Source organism: Xenopus laevis, chromosome 6L (assembly GCF_017654675.1).
Source record: "Xenopus laevis strain J_2021 chromosome 6L, Xenopus_laevis_v10.1, whole genome shotgun sequence".
NCBI classification, from domain to species: domain Eukaryota; kingdom Metazoa; phylum Chordata; class Amphibia; order Anura; family Pipidae; genus Xenopus; species Xenopus laevis.
The window spans coordinates 144,016,987-144,037,071 of record NC_054381.1 but is presented as its reverse complement, the minus strand read 5'-3'; the positions used below and the strand labels follow the sequence as shown (position 1 = coordinate 144,037,071).

General features: G+C 36.6%; 1 protein-coding gene across 1 annotated transcript in view; it reads left to right on the top strand.

Annotated features, from left to right (window-relative positions):
* angpt1.L (angiopoietin 1 L homeolog) overlaps window positions 1-20,085 on the top strand; it is a 192,877-nt gene that overhangs the window by 80,513 nt on the left and 92,279 nt on the right. Inside the window, exons 2-3 of the mRNA XM_018268208.2 lie at window positions 1,659-1,814; window positions 14,327-14,448. Of these exons, the coding sequence (XP_018123697.1) occupies window positions 1,659-1,814; window positions 14,327-14,448 (278 nt within the window). The remainder of the gene's footprint in view (window positions 1-1,658; window positions 1,815-14,326; window positions 14,449-20,085) is intronic.

Here is a 20,085-nt window from a genome sequence, read left to right as displayed (position 1 = left end):
TTAATGCTGTGTGTTTTAATCACTTGAAAACCATTTCCTATGCACTATAATGGAAAAACATCTTTAGAAATTACTTGCACCATGGTAAATATGATGGAAATATTGTACTTTCTGAGTAAACTTTCTATATAAATTGTAATATTTAAATGCAGGATAATTAGGGGCCCATTTACTTAGCTCGAGTGAAGAAATAAAATAAAAAAAACTTCAAATTTTGAATGTTTTTTTTTGGCTTCTTCGACCATCGAATGGGCTACTTCGACCTTCGACTTAGATTCAAACTAAAAATCGTTCTACTATTCAACCATTCGATAGTCGAAGTACTGTCTCTTTAAAAAAAACTTCTACCCCCTAGTTCGCCACCTAAAACCTACCAAAGTCAATGTTAGCCTATGGGAAAGGTTCCCATAGGCTTTGCAATCTTTTTTTGGTCGCAGAAAAATCGTTCGATCGATGCATTAAAATCCTTAGAATCAAACGATTCGAAATGAACGATTTTTAGTTCGAAATCCTTCGACTTCGATATTCGACAGTCGAATATCAAGGGTTAATTAACCCTCGATATTCGACCATAAGTAAATTTGCCCCTCAGTGTAGTTGGAGTCTAAATTATGTAATTACAGAAACATGAGATGTGACGAAAGATTATAATACTGGCAGTAGGAACATTTGGTGATTCTAATATTAAAAGTTACATTCTGGATGCCAATTTGTACAAAGGAGCCACAAGAATTAAGGACAACATGAGTAAATCCAAAAGCAATTTTTTTAAATTGCTTCTAGAATGCTGTTTTAAAGAATGCATTCATAGTCACCTTTGTAAGCCTATGATAAAAGGACTCATCTTCATCATCTCATCTTCACATTAGCTAATTCATTTTTTTAAAAAGTTCTCAAAATGCCTAAAACATCATCCTTAAACTATGCAGGGCAGTGTGTTATCAGAAGAGAGATAGTAAAGCAAAGAGGTCAGTGTATTCATGCAGATGAGTAATGAAGATTACCATGATGAATTCCTGAACAAAAGGTTTTGCTCGAGCAAAGATGAATCATTTCCAGGATAAACCTATTTGGCTTGGTTTGTAGAAACAAAATAAAAGCACAAAGTCCCAATTATCAAGAAAACATAATTAAGTAAATGCATTTTCTGTGTATATACATTACTTAATATCAAGAAAATTCTTCATGTTTTAATTATTGTCTGTTTAGTCACATTTCTGAATGCCACCTCGTTTTTTTACTTATTTACTAAGGCTGGACAATTTTTCATTCCATAGCAGTCAATCACACAATAGTTTAGAATCAAACTTGCAGTAGAACGTATAAAGCTAATTGCTGATTGGTTGCTACAGGTTACCAGGGTCAAACTGGGGGTCCAAAGTCCACCAGGGCTGCCAACTTAGGAGCCTCACACCCCCTCAGTTGCTCCACAGGCAACACCTGACACCTCAACTCGCCCCCTCCTCCCCATGCACATATTCTTCAGCAAAGTGCAGGTTGGGTCAGGGGGCCTTAGAAGTCTGTTTTTTCCAAGTGTCTCGCCAGCCCAGTTCAACCCTGGAGTTTCCTATATTAGTGTAAAATTTTTGAAAATGTATAAATTAGCCCCTGTGTCTATTTTTTTTAAATGATTATGTCCCTTTCTCTTTATTAATTAGCTGGAGAACTACATTGTGGATAACATGAAGTATGAGATGGCCCAGATGCAGCAGCATGCAGTTCAGAACCATACAGCCACCATGCTGGAGATAGGGACAAATTTGCTGAGCCAAACCGCCGAGCAGACAAGAAAGCTTACAGATGTTGAAACACAGGTATGTCTCCTGGTTTATATTATACCTACAATAACCTTGGGTAGCGTATTTACTGATATTTGTTGCTGCTGCATGTGAATGTGTATATCTAGTATAGGTAAATCTAAAAACAACTGGACTTGCTGAGTAATCAATGAAGATGTTTCACTACTCATCCGAGCAGCTCCTTCAGTTCAACTGACTGGTGTGGGAAGTTCTCGGCAATTTTGCAATGATGGTTGTCTTCTGTAACATACAGTATGTTGTTGGATATTATGGAAATGTTAGGGTGGGTGCGCATAATCCCCTGAGGATATACATGGATTCTTAGATATAGAGACTCTCTGGCTCCCACCCTCAAACACTCATGTATGCACACACACACCTCACACATTATACATAAAGATATTGTGCATTAAAGGACCCTTGGAGATCCATTTATTAAAGGTTGAATTTTAGTGATATTAGACATTTTTGAAACCACGATTAAACTCTATTTCTCTAAAACCACAAATGCACTGAAAGTTATAAAAAGATCTGAATATAAAAAGTATGAACAGAAAAAGTGCTGAACAATCCAAAAAAATATGAATATCTCTAAAACCTCTAAAAATGTGAGTTTTTCTAACAATTACATGTGGAGAAAAATCTGAAAACCTTCGAATGTTAGTAAATAGGCCTCTTACTGTATAACCCAAAAATTGTTCACCATTGGAGGTGCCGACTAATACAGCTCCCTCCTGGTGTGGGTGGGGCATTATTTTGGGGAAAAACAATGCTTTCCCCTGACCAGAGTACAAGCTCTATTAGCCTTCACCGCTCGTGGAGGAAACTATTTTTGTGTGATAGGTCCCCTATCTGTTGTAGGCTGTCAATAGTATATTTGACTGGCTATTTCCTTATATATATTCGGTAACTATATTTCAAACAATAAAGATACATTAAGCCTTGGTGAATGGTACTTTTGACTTTAAGAAGTTATATGAATTGCAGAGTAGATGCACATTACTACAGTCTTTTTGAGGCTGGAGTCCCAAAGCAAAATGCCCAGTCTTACCTATCCAGGGCCACCTGGTTCCACCCAAACCCAGAAGGTACACTTCAGCTGATCCCAGGTGAGTCCAAAATGAGATTTTAAAACTTAATAATGGATTAACTGTGCCCATTCTGGAAAAAGTTGGGCCTGAATTGTGGTACTAAATGTTCCTTGTCACTAACCAGTTATTATTTATTGAATATTTTGAAAGCCTCATTCATTTGTGGGTTAAGGTCAGACAGAAAACCAAACAGAACATACATTTAAATAAACAGGGCAGCTATTAGCTGTAAGTGATAAATGTGTCAGTATAAATAAACAGGTTTGGTCTATTAGCTCAGCTTTGAACGACATTATTAGATTTCCATGCAGTGAGTTCCTGCTTCTATTTATTTTCTTACAAATCCTTCCAGAAGTTGAAAAATAATTATACCTGGGGCACTTTTACAGCTTGTACATTCAGAGCTTGTTCGACTATTTGTATAAGAGAGTAGTATCCCAGAAAAATCGCATGTAATTCGGAGATTCTAGAAAATACTTATTGGCATATTACAATCAAATGAGGATGATGCTCAACTATAACTCTCCACTTAACACTCAAACGAAAGGAAGGCAGTCTGGTAAAAGGCAGGTCTTTATTGCAGGATACTGCAGAAGTTCATGGCCATGTATCCTGCAATAAAGACCTGCCTTTTACCGGAGTGCCGTTCTATTGTTTGAGTGTTATAAGTTGGGGACGCTGCGGACTGAGCACCCGGATCTATAGGGGATCAGCCATGGGGTGGTGAGTTTGGAGCGGCCCTCATTGATTTTTAGAACTCACCACTTGTTGTAGCGTCGGGTGCAAGCTGCTTTTCCACCTGCCAGGGACCCAAGTATAACTCCAAGAAACACACGCTGCAGGATTCCGAATCTTGTGACAGTGGTTTTTTGTGCCAACAAATTAGGAAACATTTTGGGACAATGCCCTTTCTCAAGCGTTGAGTTCTTGAACTTATTGGCATACTTTTACTTATGACTAAGGAAATGTACCATATAAAGAGAAGCAAACAATCAATTTAAAGTTTATTTTTATTACTAACAGGTAACAAGAATTCCAGAGAAGGGGTGCCAATAACTGCCATTCAATTCATTCTGCTGTATAAAGGTGGCCATACACAAACTGCAAGGCCCATTTTATTAAAGTTTGAATTTTCATCTTATTAGATACAAAACCTCCAAAAGCTCAATAAATTCAGGACAATTACAATTTTTCAGACAATTACTAAATAAAAAAATCCAAAAACCTCTAAAAGTCTGAAAGGCTACGTCTGAAAGGTCCAATAGTATCAGCACAGCTCCCATTGGCTTCTATGGGACCTTGACAGCTTTTACATGGCTCAGTAATGGTTTTTACACTTTATAAATCTAAAATTTTTAGAGTTTTATAGAATTTTTTTAAAAAAACATTAATTTTTAGTGGAAATAATATGATTCCTTAAAAAAAATCTGAATGCTCCTTTAAAGGTGCAAAAGTGCCCTTAATTGATATTTGGGGTTTGGTTAAATATTTACCAGACTGGGAAATAAATTCCACAGACTAATGGTGGTGTCAGTCCTTTCTTCATGATCCCTTATGTGACCAATTTTTACTATAGACGTATTTTTGTATAGATATTATGGGGTCAATGTATGAAAATTCATAGAACATACTTTTTAGAGCACACAAAATATTTTTCATAAAGTTACTTAATCCACGATTTTTCCATACTTTATCAAGTGCAAAAACCATAAAATCTACATATACAAAAGTACGGCAAGTAAATGCTGTTGAGGTCATGTAGAAGTGAAATACCAGCCTTTCATTCATGGTTTTAGAAGTTTTTGGAGATCATGAAATCTTTGGGGCTTACAAATTTATTTATTTTTTACAGCTGTTTTCATTCATCCTTTTTTTATTTGGATCTTTATAAAAATTTCATGATATCCGTGATTTTAGAGAATTAGAGTTAAGTGATGGGTGAATTTGCGCTGTTTCGATTTCCCCGGAAAATTTGCGAATTTCCTGGAAAATTTTCGAAACAGTGAAAAATTCATGAAACGGCGCCTGCGTCTCGTTTTTGATGCCGCCATCCGTTTTTGATGCCCCGTCCATTTTTTTGATGCCGGAGTCCAAAAATCAGATTCTGGCAACATGTTTTTTTTTGAGGCCGACAACAAATTGCGAAAATTCGCGCCTGCTGAATAAATTCGCCCATCACTATTACAGTTTAATTGTGGTATCAAAAGACGCTAATACCACTAAAATGCAAACTTTAGTAAATGAGCCTCCATTATTTGAGAGTCAGAGTCATGAAGGTTTATCTTCTTCTGATAAACTGATAAAACTAAACAATTGTATTCCGCACAGCTTGTCTATTATTTGTTATATAAATATGTGCCCTACAGCTTTATTTCGCTATGAGTAATGCCTCAATGGCTACACAGCAGCTTAACTGAATAAACTGTAAACTGATTAATGTAGGGTAGCAGTGCATTATATTTCAATTCATACTAAACATTTTAATAGTTCAGAATATTAGTACTGAACTCACTTTAATGAAAAGTATTGTTTGTGCATTGTAGCATTACATTACAGTTATGGGGGCTGGGGACACGCAGCTACTCTAAGCCAATGAGTAAAACAGGAAAATGTTCCATTGTGACCAGTAAATGGAGAGTATAATCATAAACATATGGATAACTGTGTCTAGTGCATAGTCCAATATTCTTATATACACACAAGGACATGCTGAATTAAACCCGGAATTTCTTTTGGCTTATCAACATATTTTTTATTTGGTATTACCTGGCTGTGCACCCTTATTTTGCTTCAGTCGTGAATGTATCCCATGTGGTAGTGTTTTTATTTCGAAAATAAAATGTAATTCTTCACTTATGTCATATACTTGTATATTTATTTTACTTGGTGCAGTTGTGTGTCTGTGTGTGATTGTATGTGTGTATGTGTGTTTATATATTTAGTATCATTTCCTAGCAATAATCTTTAGTTTTTCCTATGTCATTAATGTATTTTTAGAACTCCCGGTGTTGTTCTGAACTAAGTTTAAACAAAATAAATGGAGCTAATCAAATTTTATAATTGTATGTTTGGGCTTGCTGTAACCACTACAAAAGCAGGAGGGAAAGAATTATGTTACAAGAGCAGGAGAAAAAAAAACCTAGAATGGAAATGAGCAAAATCTGATCAAAGTTTTGTTAAGCAATTATTTTTCATGGTTGTATTGTTATCAGTGGCAAGGTAAGGATGTTTCCGGCTCAGCTTTAGGGTGATTCCACATGGCCATGTTACTAGCTTTTGACAGAGTAAAACTTCCCTTTGTATGAACAAATTAGACTTACATTCTGCATGTGTAGTCCTTAGTTTTGGCGAGGTTGTGTTCCCAAATCCCACCCCCATCTGACAGACCATGCTTTCCCAATGAGGACGTAAAGACAGATTCCTGGACACTGATCAGAAAAACTGCAGGTCTGCTTATGCAAGGTCTAAACCACAGACACGCTGAGAAAAAGGCTATAAAAATCTCTCAAGGACATGCTCCAGAAATGCTTTTACTGGGTCACTTACACTTAAATGCAGAAAATTAAAGTTGAGAAAAATTGACTCCTTCTGTCGTGCTACCCAGTGCCAACATGGAGCCACCCAAAAAAATTTAAAAAACTTCATTGCAGGAGCTTGATTAAACTTAGTTTAAAGGATGCTGTCATCAATGTATATTTGGTATTTGTAATGGATTTTTTAAATTTTAAATATTGCTGGGTTATTCAGTTTCACAAGGGAAGGGTTTGTCATCAGGCCCGGGATGTCAATCTGTGGGTTCTGGCAAATGCCAGAGGGGCTGCTATAAGGTGCCATAGAAAGTCAGTATTTAGTAGGCTGGTGGGAGCTGTTTGGGCCTCTATGTGGGCTGATTGGGCCTCTGTGTACCTGAAATGCCAGGGCCTATTTTAATTCTCAGTCCGGACCTGTTTGTCATCTAAATATAAAGTTTAGTGGCACTGCTGCTATTTGTCATGTCTTTCTTGTCCTTTTACATTTATGTTAAAAATGAAATCACTAGAGGAAACCCATTATCCGAAAGTTCCAAATTACATAATGACAATCTACCATAGACTCCATTAAAATCAGATTTTTTACAATTATTTCCTTTTTTTCTGTAACAATAAAACAGTACCTTGTACTTGTTCCCAACTAAGATAAAATGAATCCTTATTGGAAGCAAAACCAGCCTATTTGGTTTATTTAAAGTTTATATGATTTTCTAGTAGATTTAAAGAAAGGTCCATTATCCAGAAAACCTGAGGTCCAGAGCATTCTGGAAAACAGGTCATATACCTGTATGACTAAAGTCTTTGGAATCTGGAGGATAAGTAATCTTTCTGCACCTCTTTTAAAGCCATACACAAACCCCCCTCAAAAATTTGCTTGCAACAAAAATCGAATTATTTCAAAAAATTTGTTTAAAAGAAAATTGTTTCAATGTTAAAATTACACCTCCCATTTACTAATTTAGGAGCTCATCTTGTCTTCAAATCAAATCTTCAGAAATTTGGAGAATATTAATAAATTTGAGTTCAGAAATAAATTTTAAAACATTCAAGACCACATTTTTTTGTTGTGATCTCAGAAATTACAGAAATGCCTTATGGGGTAAAAAATTTTTGTTGCGGCAGATTTTTTGCTGGTGAATTTTTTACTAGTTGGCAGCAAAAATCTTGTTTTATATGAAAAAGTTTCACATTCTGTAGGTGCCATGTATATAGGTTGCCAGCTCATTTGCATATGTAGGAACCTGTCTAATAAATCCATATTGAGGGCTACACTTTGACAAAAATAATATAAATGCAAGTTATACACTAAATGAGTGTGTTGTGAGTTTCCTTAAATGAGAAGGATCTAGGGGTTTTTGTAGATAACAAGTTGTCTAATTCTGGGCAGTGTCATTCTGTGGCTACTAAAGCAAATAAAGTTCTGTCTTGCATTAAAAAGGCCATTAACTCAAGATATGAAAATATAATTATGTCTCTTTATAGGTCCCTGGTGAGGCCTCACCTGGAGTATGCAGTGCAGTTTTGGACTCCAGTCCTTAAGAGGGATATAAATGAGCTGGAGAGAGTGCAGAGACTAAGTGCAACTAAATTGGTTAGAGGGACGGAAGACTTAAATTATGAGGGTAGACTGTCATGGTTGGGGTTGCGCACTTGCGAGGGGACATGATTACACTTTACGACACCCCTTCAGACTAGAAGAAATTAACTTTCATCTGAAGCAATGTAGGTGGTTCTTCACAGTGAGGACAGTGATGTTGTGATGGCTGATTCTGATGTCTTTAAGAACGGCTTGGATGATTTCCTGGACAGACATAATATCAGTGGCTATACTTTGTTTCGGAGGGACAGAGGCAATAGAAAAGGAGGAGGGGTATGTCTGTATGTTAGGCAGGATTTAAAAGCTCATATAAAGGAGGAGGTTATGTTAGAAAATGAGGGGCCAGAAGTCGTATGGGTGGAGTTCTTCACCAATTGTAAAGAATCCAGCAAATTAATTGTAGGAGTATGCTATAGACCCCCTAATGTAAGTGAGGAGGAAGAGACAAAGCTCCTAATGCAAATAGAAAAGGCTGCTAGTTTAGGTAAAGTAATGATAATGGGGGATTTTAATTACCCAGATATTGACTGGAGCAACGGTACTGCTAGATCAGTTAATGGGAACAAGTTTATAAACTTATTGCACGACAATTTTTTAGCACAGGTTGTTGAGGAGCCTACCAGAAAAAATGCTATTCTTGATTTAGTGATCTCAAATGACCCAGAACTTATAGCAAATGTGCAAGTCATTGAACCCCTGGGTAATAGTGACCATAATGTTATATCTTTTAATGTCTGGTGCAAAAAACAAAAATATACTGGGGCAACAAAAACCATGAATTTTGCCAAAGCTAATTTTAGTGCCTTGAGGGCTGCCCTACAGAGCATTGATTGGGGCATTAGGTTTTCAGCTAAAAACACAGAACAGAAATGGTTGTCCTTTAAAATGATATTAAATCATTACTGTTCTCAATTTATTCCCTTAAGGACTAAACGTAGAAGCTCTAAGAATCATCCTGTGTGGCTTAATACAGAGGTAAAGATGTTAATGGGAAAGAAGAGAAAGGCATTTAAAAACTACAAATCTGTAGGGACAGAAGCTGCATTTAATGAATATAAACACTGTAATAAATGTTGTAAATCAGCAATCCGGAAGGCTAAGAAAAGAAATGAAGAGTTAATTGCGGTGGAGGTGAAAACTAACCCTAAAAAGTTTTTTAAATATATTAATAGTAAAAAGATGCAGGTTGAGAGTGTTGCTCCATTAAATAATGGTACCAGTATGGTTGTAACAGATACAGATAAGGCAAATGTGTTAAATCAGTTCTTTTCTTCAGTGTATACAATAGAGGAGTCTGGGTTCACAGGCTCACTTAATAACTGCACGAATGGTTCAGCTCAATCTAGTCAGTGGCTGACTCAGGATATGATTCAAAAAGCTTTAATACAAATTAATGTAAACAAGGCTCCAGGGCCTGATGGCATACACCCCCGGGTTCTAAGAGAGCTTAGTTCAGTTTTAGACCAGCCCTTATTTCTGATTTTCTGGTATGGTGCCTATGGATTGGAGCTGATGTTATTCCAATATTTAAAAAGGGATTACGATCTCAGCCTGGCAATTATAGGCCAGTAAGCTTGACATCTGTGGTGGGCAAATTATTTGAAGGCTTGTTAAGGGATCACATTCAAAATTTTGTCCTAATGAATGGCATTATGAGCAACAATCAGCATGGCTTTATGAAGGATAGGTCATGTCAGACGAATTTGATTGCATTTTATGATGTGGTAAGTAAGATTCTGGATAGTGGGGGGGCAGTAGATGTGATCTATTTGGATTTTGCCAAAGCGTTTGATACTGTGCCCCACAAACAACTGCTTTCTAAACTAAGGTCTGTTGGGCTTAATGAAGTCGTTTGCACATGGATAGGAAACTGGCTACAGGATCGGGTACAGAGGGTGGTTGTTAATGGGACATTCTCTACTTGGAGTAAGGTTCTTAGTGGGGTCCCCCAGGGCTCAGTATTGGGTCTACTTTTATTTAACTTGTTCATTAATGACTTAGGGGAGGGTGTTGTAAGTAATGTATCAGTGTTTGCAGATGACACAAAATTATCCAGCCCAATTAATTCCATCCAGGATGTGGCATCCTTGCAACAGGATCTTGACAAACTGGCAATCTGGGCAGCTAAGTGGCAAATGAGATTCAATGTTGATAAATGTAAAGTCATGCACCTGGGATGTAAAAATATCCAAGCCACTTATACCCTTAATGGGACTGCACTAGGCAAATCCATTATGGAAAAGGACCTTGGAGTCCTTGTAGATGATAAACTTGGCTGTAGCAAGCAATGCCAGTCAGCAGCATCAAGGGCAAATAAGGTCTTGAGCTGTATTAAAAGGGGCATAGAGTCACGGGAGGAGCGGGTCATTCTTCCACTGTATAGAGCACTTGTAAGGCCCCATCTAGAATATGCCGTACAGTTTTGGTCTCCATCACTCAAACAGGACATTATTGTATTAGAGAGGGTACAGAGAAGGGCAACTAAGCTGGTAAAAGGTATTGAAAATCTTAGCTATGAGGAAAGACTCGCCAAATTGGGGATGTTCCCGCTGGAGAAGAGGCGCTTAAGGGGTGATATGATGACTATGTATAAATATATAAGGGGATCATATAACAATCTCTCTAATGCTTTATTTACCAGTAGGTCTTTCCAGCTGACACGAGGTCACCCATTCCGATTAGAAGAAAAGAGGTTCCGCCTAAATATTCGGAAGGGGTTTTTTACAGTGAGAGCTGTGAAGATGTGGAATTCTCTCCCTGAATCAGTTGTACAGGCTGATACATTAGATAGCTTTAAGAAGGGGTTGGATGGCTTTTTAGCAAGTAAGGGAATACAGGGTTATGGGAAATAGCTCATAGTCCAAGTTGATCCAGGGACTAGTCCGATTGCCATTTTGGAGTCAGGAAGGAATTTTTCCCCCTCTAAGGCAAATTGGAGAGGCTTCAGATGGGTTTTTTTGCCTTCCTCTGGATCAACTGGCAGATAGGTAGTTAATAAACAAAAAAAAAAAAAAAAAAGGTTGAACTCGATGGACATGTGTCTTTTTTCAACCTTACTTACTATATTACTATGTTACTATGTTACTATGTTACTATATCAAACGCTATTGTGATAATAAATTCTATAGTTAGTATAGATATGGGCATATATAATTTATGTGTAAAAAGGATGGAGGTGTGTGTGTGTGGATCCTGGGTTTTCATTTGGAGGACTTCAACTTGATGGACTTTGTCTTTTTTCAACCCGATTTAACTATGTAACTACACTGATTGCATTCAAATTAAACTGCAATCAGTGTAGTCCTTTTAGTGTGTTGATTTGATGATGCAACAAAAAGTGGGGCTGCCCTCTCTTGCTTCTTCAACTAATGTTGTGCCTAACATAATCCTTTGTCAAGGATAATGCATTTGGCTGCCAGTTGAATACTTTTATAAAGGGCACAGAACAACCCCCCCCCCCCCCCATTTCATTCAGAGAAGCTAGAGATAGTCCACAAATGAAACACCCTTAAAGATTATGACATTGGTCACTCAATAGGATTTTTGCTTTTTTAAGTAAAAGAAAATGTCTGTTCAAGCTTTTATGTTTCAGTTTTATGTTTAAGTGAACGTTACCAGTTCACGTTAGACCTCCATGTATAAAATAAAAGACTATAATAATATTTGATTTCAGAGAATTAAATGCATTGTTTTTGGCTGGCCAAATGTAACACCCAAGGATTATTTTTTATTATATTATGGCAGTTCCCCTCCTGATCAGAACCACAAAAACGTTCATAGGGCCCCAGAGGTGGAGCCAATATCATGCATAAACCTTAACATTCCTATGTACCTAATACATCTCAGGCTGTTATAGGGGAAAATACAGTATGCCATTTGTGATGGGCAAATAAATTTGCCAGGCATGGATTTGGGCCGAATTTCCTCGTTTCGTCGAGTAAAACAGCATTTGTCAACTGATGCACACAATTTGGTCTCACTCACTGTTATCTATAAAAGTAGATCTGCACACATTCATCTTTGCTAAAAAGATGCTAAATGAAATACAAAAAGTGAATGTGTTTTTTCTATCATTCCTCTGGCACAAAAGCCCAGAAACAGAAAATAACTGGTTCTTAAGGGTTCTTCTACTCAATGATCCCCAACCAGTGGCTCGAGAATAACATATTGGTCACCAACCCTTTGGATGTCGCTCCCAGTGGCTTCAAAGCAGGTGGTTATTTTTGAATTTCTGGCTTGGAGGCAAGTTTTGGTTGTATAAAAACCAGGGGAACTGCCAAACACAGCCTGCTGTAGGCTGGCAGTCCACATAGGGGCTACCAAATACCCAATCACAGCCCTTAATTGGTACCCCATGCACTTTTTACATGCTTGTGTTGCTCCCCAACTCTTTTTATATTTGAATGTGACGCATGCATAAAAAAGGTTGGGGATATCTTCATCTAAAGTTTCATAGTTCTTTTGATTCACATGTTTTTTGTTGTAAGTCAGTTGTAGTCCTGTACTTAATTGAGTTCTTGGCCCATATAAATGAAAAATTATTTTGTAGATTAGTAGATGTTTTTTGTGATAAGGGGATATTTAGTATTTCAGATTTATTGTAATTGATTTTGGAATTGGACATAGATCCAAAATTGTTTATCAGATTCATCAAATTTGGTATACTAATGTGGGGTTGCATTACATAGAACAATAAGTCATCTGCAAGAGTAAATACTTTATGATACCTTTGGATACCTTGACACCTTGGGGCCCATTCACTTAGCTCGAGTGAAGGAATAGAGGAAAAATAGTTCGAATTTCGAATGGTCGAATATGGCTACTTCGACCATCGAATGGGCTACTTCGACTACGACCTTCGACTTCGAATCGAACGATTCGAACTAAAAATCTTTCAACTATTCGACCATTCGATAGTCGAAGTACTGTCTCTTTAAAAAATTCTTTGACTCCCTAGTTTGCCACCTAAAACCTACTGAGGCCAATGTTAGCCTATGGGGAAGGTCCCCATAGGCTTCCTAACAATTTCCTGATCGAAGGAATATCCTTCGATCGATGGATTAAAATCCTTCGAATCGTTCGAATAAAAGGAATTAATCGTTGATCGAACAGTTATTCCTTCGATCGTTCGATCGTAGGAATACCGCTAAATCCTTCGACTTCGATATTCGAAGTCGAAGGATTTAACTTCAACGGTCGAATATCGAGGGTTAATTAACCCTCGATATTCGACCCTAGGTAAATGTGCCCCCTTATATCAAGATGGTATTTCACCCCAGAAATATAAAAAAATATATATGGGTTTATGCTGAAGATGCAATGAGGAAAAAGGTTCATATGAACATATATGGTATAAATGTAAGCTACTAAAACCATACAGGAATGAAAGACATAATAAACAAAATCTTCCCAGAAGAAGAAATCTCTATACATACATCTGCAATTTGCTACTATGTGACAATCATAAAAAGAATCATTGCAAGCCCAACTTTAAAATATATACTCACCTTAGTGAAAGAGATCATAGCACACAAGTGGAAGTAAACTGAACCTCCAGCGTACCTGAGTGGATAAAATATATAGAATACATTTGAAATATGGAAGAATTAATTGCTTATAGAAAAGGGAATGCATTTAAACACGTTAAAAACTGGAAATCACGAATAGACTTTATTGAGCTGAATAAGAAACGCATTCTAACTGATCCCCAAGGAATGACATTTTTAGATAATATTTCAGCAAATAAGTAATTTGTTATGACAATTTTGTAATACCAGTGTAAGTAATCAGCAGTCTAACATGATATAAACATCCGCTATGCAATATTTTATAAGTGTACTACTTAAACAAGTTATAATGCAATGTAGTAATGGTTTGTTATCTTTGCTATAATTATATAATTTTTGACATTGTTTATGTATTTACCCTAACCTCCCTATCTTCTTTCTATACCCTCTTTATTTCTTACATGTACAAAAATCAAATAATTTTTTTTTAATAAGGGTTGAGGACCACCGTGCTAAACCATTGCAGTACCTATAATTATGTGTCATGGGGTTTTAGATACTCATTATCGTCATGTAATTCTAGAACTCATCATGCTAGTATAGAATGTGCATTACTGTTTGCTTCTGTGACAGTGAGTGATCACCATTGCCATGTATTGGTTACTCATTAAGGTGGGGTAATTCATTAATCATCTCAGATTAAACATACACTCTTCTGTTTAGACTTTTTGCATTGAACAGGGAAACAGACTACTCTATGTTATCTTGTTCCACTATCACTGATGTCTCTGTTCCTCTCTAGGTTCTTAATCAGACGTCACGACTAGAAATACAGCTGCTGGAAAATGCACTGTCTACCTACAAATTGGAAAAACAGCTCATTCAGCAAACAAATGCAATTACAAAAATCCAGGAAAAAAACAGGTAACATATTTATTTTATTTATTGTCATTTTCAAATATATTTTGCTTAAAATTTTACAGCATTTATTTATTTTAAACTCTCACATTTATTTTATTATTTAATTTTAAAAAATATTTCTCTTCTTTTCTTTGTAATTTTTGGTTAAATCAAAATATATATACATTAGGGGCACCTTTACCTAGGGTCGAATATCGAGGGTTAATTAACCCTCGATATTCGACTGCCGAATTGAAATCCTTCGACTTCGAATATCGAATTCGAAGGATTTAGCGAAATTCGTTTGATCGAATGATCAAAGGAATAATCCATTGATGGAATGATTATCCTTTGATCAGAAAAACCTTGTAAAGCCTATGGGGACCTTACCCATAGGCTAACATTGGCCTCGGTAGGTTTTAGGTGGCGAACTAGGGGGTCGAAGTTTTTTTTTAAGGGACAGTACTTCGATTATCGAATGGTCGAATATTCGAACGATTTTTAGTTTGAATCATTTGATTTGAAGTCGAAAGTCGTAGTCGAAGGTCGAAGTAGCCAATTCGATGGTCGAAGTAGCCAAAAAAACATTTCGAAATTCGAACTATTTTTCCTCTATTTTCCTCTATAACTTAACTCGAGCTTAGTGAATGGGCCCCCTAGTTGTTTTTATCTGGAACGTTTTTAATTATTGTGTTTGGAAAAATAGAATTTTCTAAGTTCACTGCTAGTTTAATGTAAACTATAACAGTTGAGATGTTAAAGAAAACAAATTTTCAGCCTCCCGATGAACATTTCTGATGGTGTTAAAAGAAGGTGCTGACAAATTCTTTGATCCCTAAAACTTGCATTAAGCTTTAGCCCAGCAGGGAATGTGCTCACAGTTAACTCAATTAATAGAGAGTTTTCCATCTGTGATAACTAAACATCAGGGGAAATGAATGCAGTTGTCTTTTGAAATTTATTTTAGGCCAGAGAAGTCAAAGTTACCCATATTTGATATATACATAACATTTGTTTTCACAACAGGATAAGAAGATTTTTTTTGTTACATCTGGCCTTCAATGACCAAACAAACAGAGCAGCATAGAAAGAGAGGTCAATGAAACCATTTTACTTGATTAATGGCAACAATTTATTGTCTTATCTTTGCCTTTGCAACTAATGGAGATATCACCATAACTTAGTCACAAGCTATCACAATAAGTTGTTTTCTTTTCAGAGGTTGCTGTTTTTCCTTCTCAATATAACTGAATGTGTCTCAGTGAGACATGGGTTTTTACTATTGAGTGTTGTTCTTAGATCTACCAGGCAGCTGTTATGTTGTGTTAGGGAGCTGTTATCTGGTTACCTTCCCATTGTTCTTTTGTTTGGCTGCTGGGGGGGAAAAGGGAGGGGGTGATATCACTCCAACTTGCAGTACAGCAGTGATTGAAGGAGTGATTGAAGTTTATCAGAGCACAAGTCACATGACTTGGGGCAGCTGGGAAATTGACAATATGTCTAGCCCCATGTCAGAATTTGATATTGAATATAAAAAAATCTGTTTGCTCTTTTGAGAAATGAATTTCAGCAAAGGATTCTGCTGGAGCAGCACTATTAACTGATTTATTTTGAAAAAAATGTTTTTTCCCATGACAGTATCCCTTTAACAAGTTAACTTCTAGTGTGTCTCATGACAGCTGGAAAAGAGACTCTGGACAGCGATCTGATAGTTGAGTGACAGGTTATACTTGTGCATGTCCCACAGATGGGCTTTCATTAAATTAATTGAATTAAATAAATGTAAATAAATATAAGCTTCATTATACTGAAATAAGAAACTTTCTGAATACTATCAATTAAAATTCTGTGCATTTTCTGAAATAATCAAGTTTATGTCCACTATCCCTCTCTTCATGCTGTCACCATGCAGGAGTTGGGTGATAGATTTTAATTGCCAGTTAGATCCAATATATCTTATAGGGGGGCCTCCCTTTAAGCAGATATATACTGATCTCACTGAAATACAGATCTCACTGAAATAGCTGATTCCAGGTCAAACTATCTAACAAAATAACTGACTTTGGAACAAATTCTGCATGTAGAGAAACAGGATTTCTGGTGATTTTGGCAGGGAGTTCTAACACATCTTCTACATAAAAGACAGATTGGATTTAACTGCCATTCAAAATCAGATTCCCAACACCTGCATTAAGAAAGAATGAAGAGAGACAGATGCTGAGAGGGGTATCGTGAAGTGTAACTTGATTATTTCAGAAACCGTTCAGAATTTTTTTAATTGATTATATGTAAGTACATATTGCAGACGAAGCTTATGGTAAATTTTTATTTTTGCAATAGTATCCCTTTAAATCTTTTTGCCATATGTCACTTAAAATTATGTTTGCAGTGCTGCTGGCAGAGCTTCCTTCCAAAATATATTTAAACATGTCCTGGCAAAAGAGACAATGAAAAAGACATATTTAGAGTAACTGGAGAATAAGACTGTGGAACTCTTGAACTTATTCTTGGATACACTGTTAAATTTAAATTTTGTGCTGACCTTGGCTCATCCTGGGCTGGTGTGAAGTCAATGTGTCTATGCAGCATCATGGCATCAGTACTTTTCAATGGCAGTGCTCTGTTCATTTAATATTCCAGGTTATTTATTCATAACCTGTTCCTAACTATTCTGGACTGCTCCCTGAGTAGACTTGCATCTGTCCTTTATGAGGAAGCACGCAACTGAAAGCAGAAGCTATAGCACATCTTTATAAATATATAGTGAGCACTGGCAGGATGCAACTACTACTACTTTATTTTTTATTCTAAGAAACTGCATATACTAATAAATACCTAACTACTGAATTCTCTGACCAGAAAATTGTGCATTGTTTGATTGAGCTGGAAGGTGGTTTAGATATGTCCTATCAAAATCCTATCAGGCTATGTCGAGTCTTAAGCATTGACAATAGAGAATTGCCAAATGCAAATTAGCAACTGTAGTACATGCAACTCCCCAGTAATTATATTGTTATACAATTGTACAATGCAAGTGCTGTTCAGATATAATTAAGTGTAAAAGTACAGTTGTAGGTTTTATACTTACCATAACATAATTTGCAGGAAGAAGCTAGTTTCTGCAACCATTCCAACGAGGGAGGTGTTCTCCTCGGCACCAAGTCAAGTTCACTAAAGGGTAGTTTATGATATGGATGAGACCTGTGATTATACTTACATTCATTTTCAAGTATTGGTGCCATGATCTGATAGGACATTCTTTGGACAATTATAGAATACTGTGGGACATGGGTGCACTGGGATAGTTGGGTAGAAGGTAATTGATCAGGGGAGTAGAAGGGTGTAGGAAAAAGAAGGAAAGAGTCAAAGAATGAGGCTAAATTACATCACTGAGGAATGTGAAAGGGGGCATATATTTAAGGAAGAGCAGAATAGATCTGTAAAAGGGAAGAATAGAGTAGAAAAATAATTTGCAGAGTAAAAGGGAGAGAAATGTGGAAAGCAGAATAAAAAATGCAAGGGGGGCAGCAGAATATAGCAAAGGTGAAAGTATAACTGAATAGGTATTAAGTACAAGGTGTTGTGGTGTCTTGTATTTTCTGACACTCCTTCCTTTCACCTCCAGAATGGCATCCAATAGTCAAGGAGGCCACCACCTTTTGACAATGAGCTATGCCTCAACTATGTAGCAATGCCAGATGCAAGCAATACTGTATAGAGGGTCAGGTGCAACTTTTTGCACCCCCTTAATAGTAGGTGCAAGTAGGGGGCTAGTGCATAGTGAGCAAAATATATAATTCTTTATTTGTACCTGTGTTTTGCACTTTGCACCACATTTTCTCATAGAGAAAAAGCCCTAACAACTCATATATGGGATGTCTAGTTTGAAAGTTAACAGTTGCCCCCAGCATCTGAAGAGGAATTTTTAAATAAACATTGTTTTACTTTTAGCTACTTTTTTTTGGTTACTTAGTTTGGAATAAATCCATAGATATCTTACAGACACTTAACTGTATGCTCCCAAAAGAAAATCCATTATTTTAAAACAACACAGCCTACTGAGAAAGACAAATATAGGATTCACCCAGTAAATATGAAGGTTATGATATATAGTCCTATTTCTAGGTTAATGGAAGTAATAATGTATTTTGAAAGTATTCCTTATGAGGAAGCAATAAGAAGAAACCACATATTACTTGAATGAAATATTGCAATGATGATGCCTGCTCTGTGCTATCAAACCAAAATCTAATACTAACAATTTATGTATTTTAAGAAAAAAAGGATTAAATTAAGAATGCGGTTAAAAAATATAGTAAATAGCTTTTTCCATAATAAGTCAACTTGAAAAAAAGGATTGTTTAGTGAGACTCATTCATTTGAAATCTAGATCTTCTTCATTGACATGACAAGCTGCTAATAAATGAGAGTGCATAGCAATGACTCATACTTATCTACTGGGAGGTTTGCTATTAAGATAAAATTATAATGTAGGTCTAAAGGCAATGAAATGTCTATATATAACAACTTGGAAAAAATGGGGCAAGGTAATGTTTTTTTTTAAGTTTGTCCCATTTTAATTAGCTTTTTTCTCTTTTTGCTCCATTCTAACTGTTGCTCCTCAGTGTCCATCTGTCTGTATATGGCACTGCCTACAGAGCATACAGGGTGGTACATGGGCATCCGCTAAATTGACCTGTTGATTGTCATCCAGAAAGTTTAAGCTGGAGAATTCTGGGAGGATTTTAGACTGTAGCAATTCATTGAAGCTGAGTGAGCTGCAATCTGCATCTTTTTCCTATGACTGGTGAGAGATGCAAGTGCTACAGTTATGGATCCTTAGAGGCACAATTTTGCAGCCCTTAGTATGGTGGGATTTCACTGACTAGTAACTCTAGGATTTGGTAGGATTTCACTAGCTAGTAGCTCCAGGAAGTGTTGGCACTTCACTGGCTAGAAATGACCACAAACTCTTGGTTACCCACAGGTTGACCACCAGTTCGGCGGATTTGGGTTGAAATTGGGGTGACCAATGCAGGTTAGGGTTGGGTGCGGGTCAGACTGGAGAAGTACACTGCTCCACTGCTCCCAAAGCTTCTGTGTCTTGTAACCAGAGGCACATACAAAAGTAGCATACAGAACGAGAAGACATAGGTAATAGGTCCTTCAATGGAAACATTTTGTTTATTAGTGTTGGGAGTGTCGGGTGGAGGTTAAAGTTTTGAGGGTTAGGGTTGGGTGTGGTTGCGTTTTTTTTTTACCCACACAACATTAGCTAGTAGCTCCCACAAAACACAATTTAATAACTCTTGGAGGCCTATTTATTAAAATTCTCTAAAACTCTAAAAATTGGAGATTTATTATTAAAGCCATGTAAAACTCATACAATACTGTACTTTGTTAAGTAAAAGCATTCAAGATTCTATGAAAGTCATTGGGAGCTGCACTGATCCTGCTGGACCTTTTTTTAAAATTTTAGAGGTTTTCTGACTTTTTTTGCTAATTGTCAAAAAAACACAATTTTTAATTTTTATTTTTCACTTTGTCCATCACTATAAATTATATTTAATAATTCAGCATCTTGGGAGCTTTGTCCTTTTCTTGACTGAGCACATCTAGCCCTCTGTCAGGGAAAAACTAAAGGAAATGCAGATTTGACAG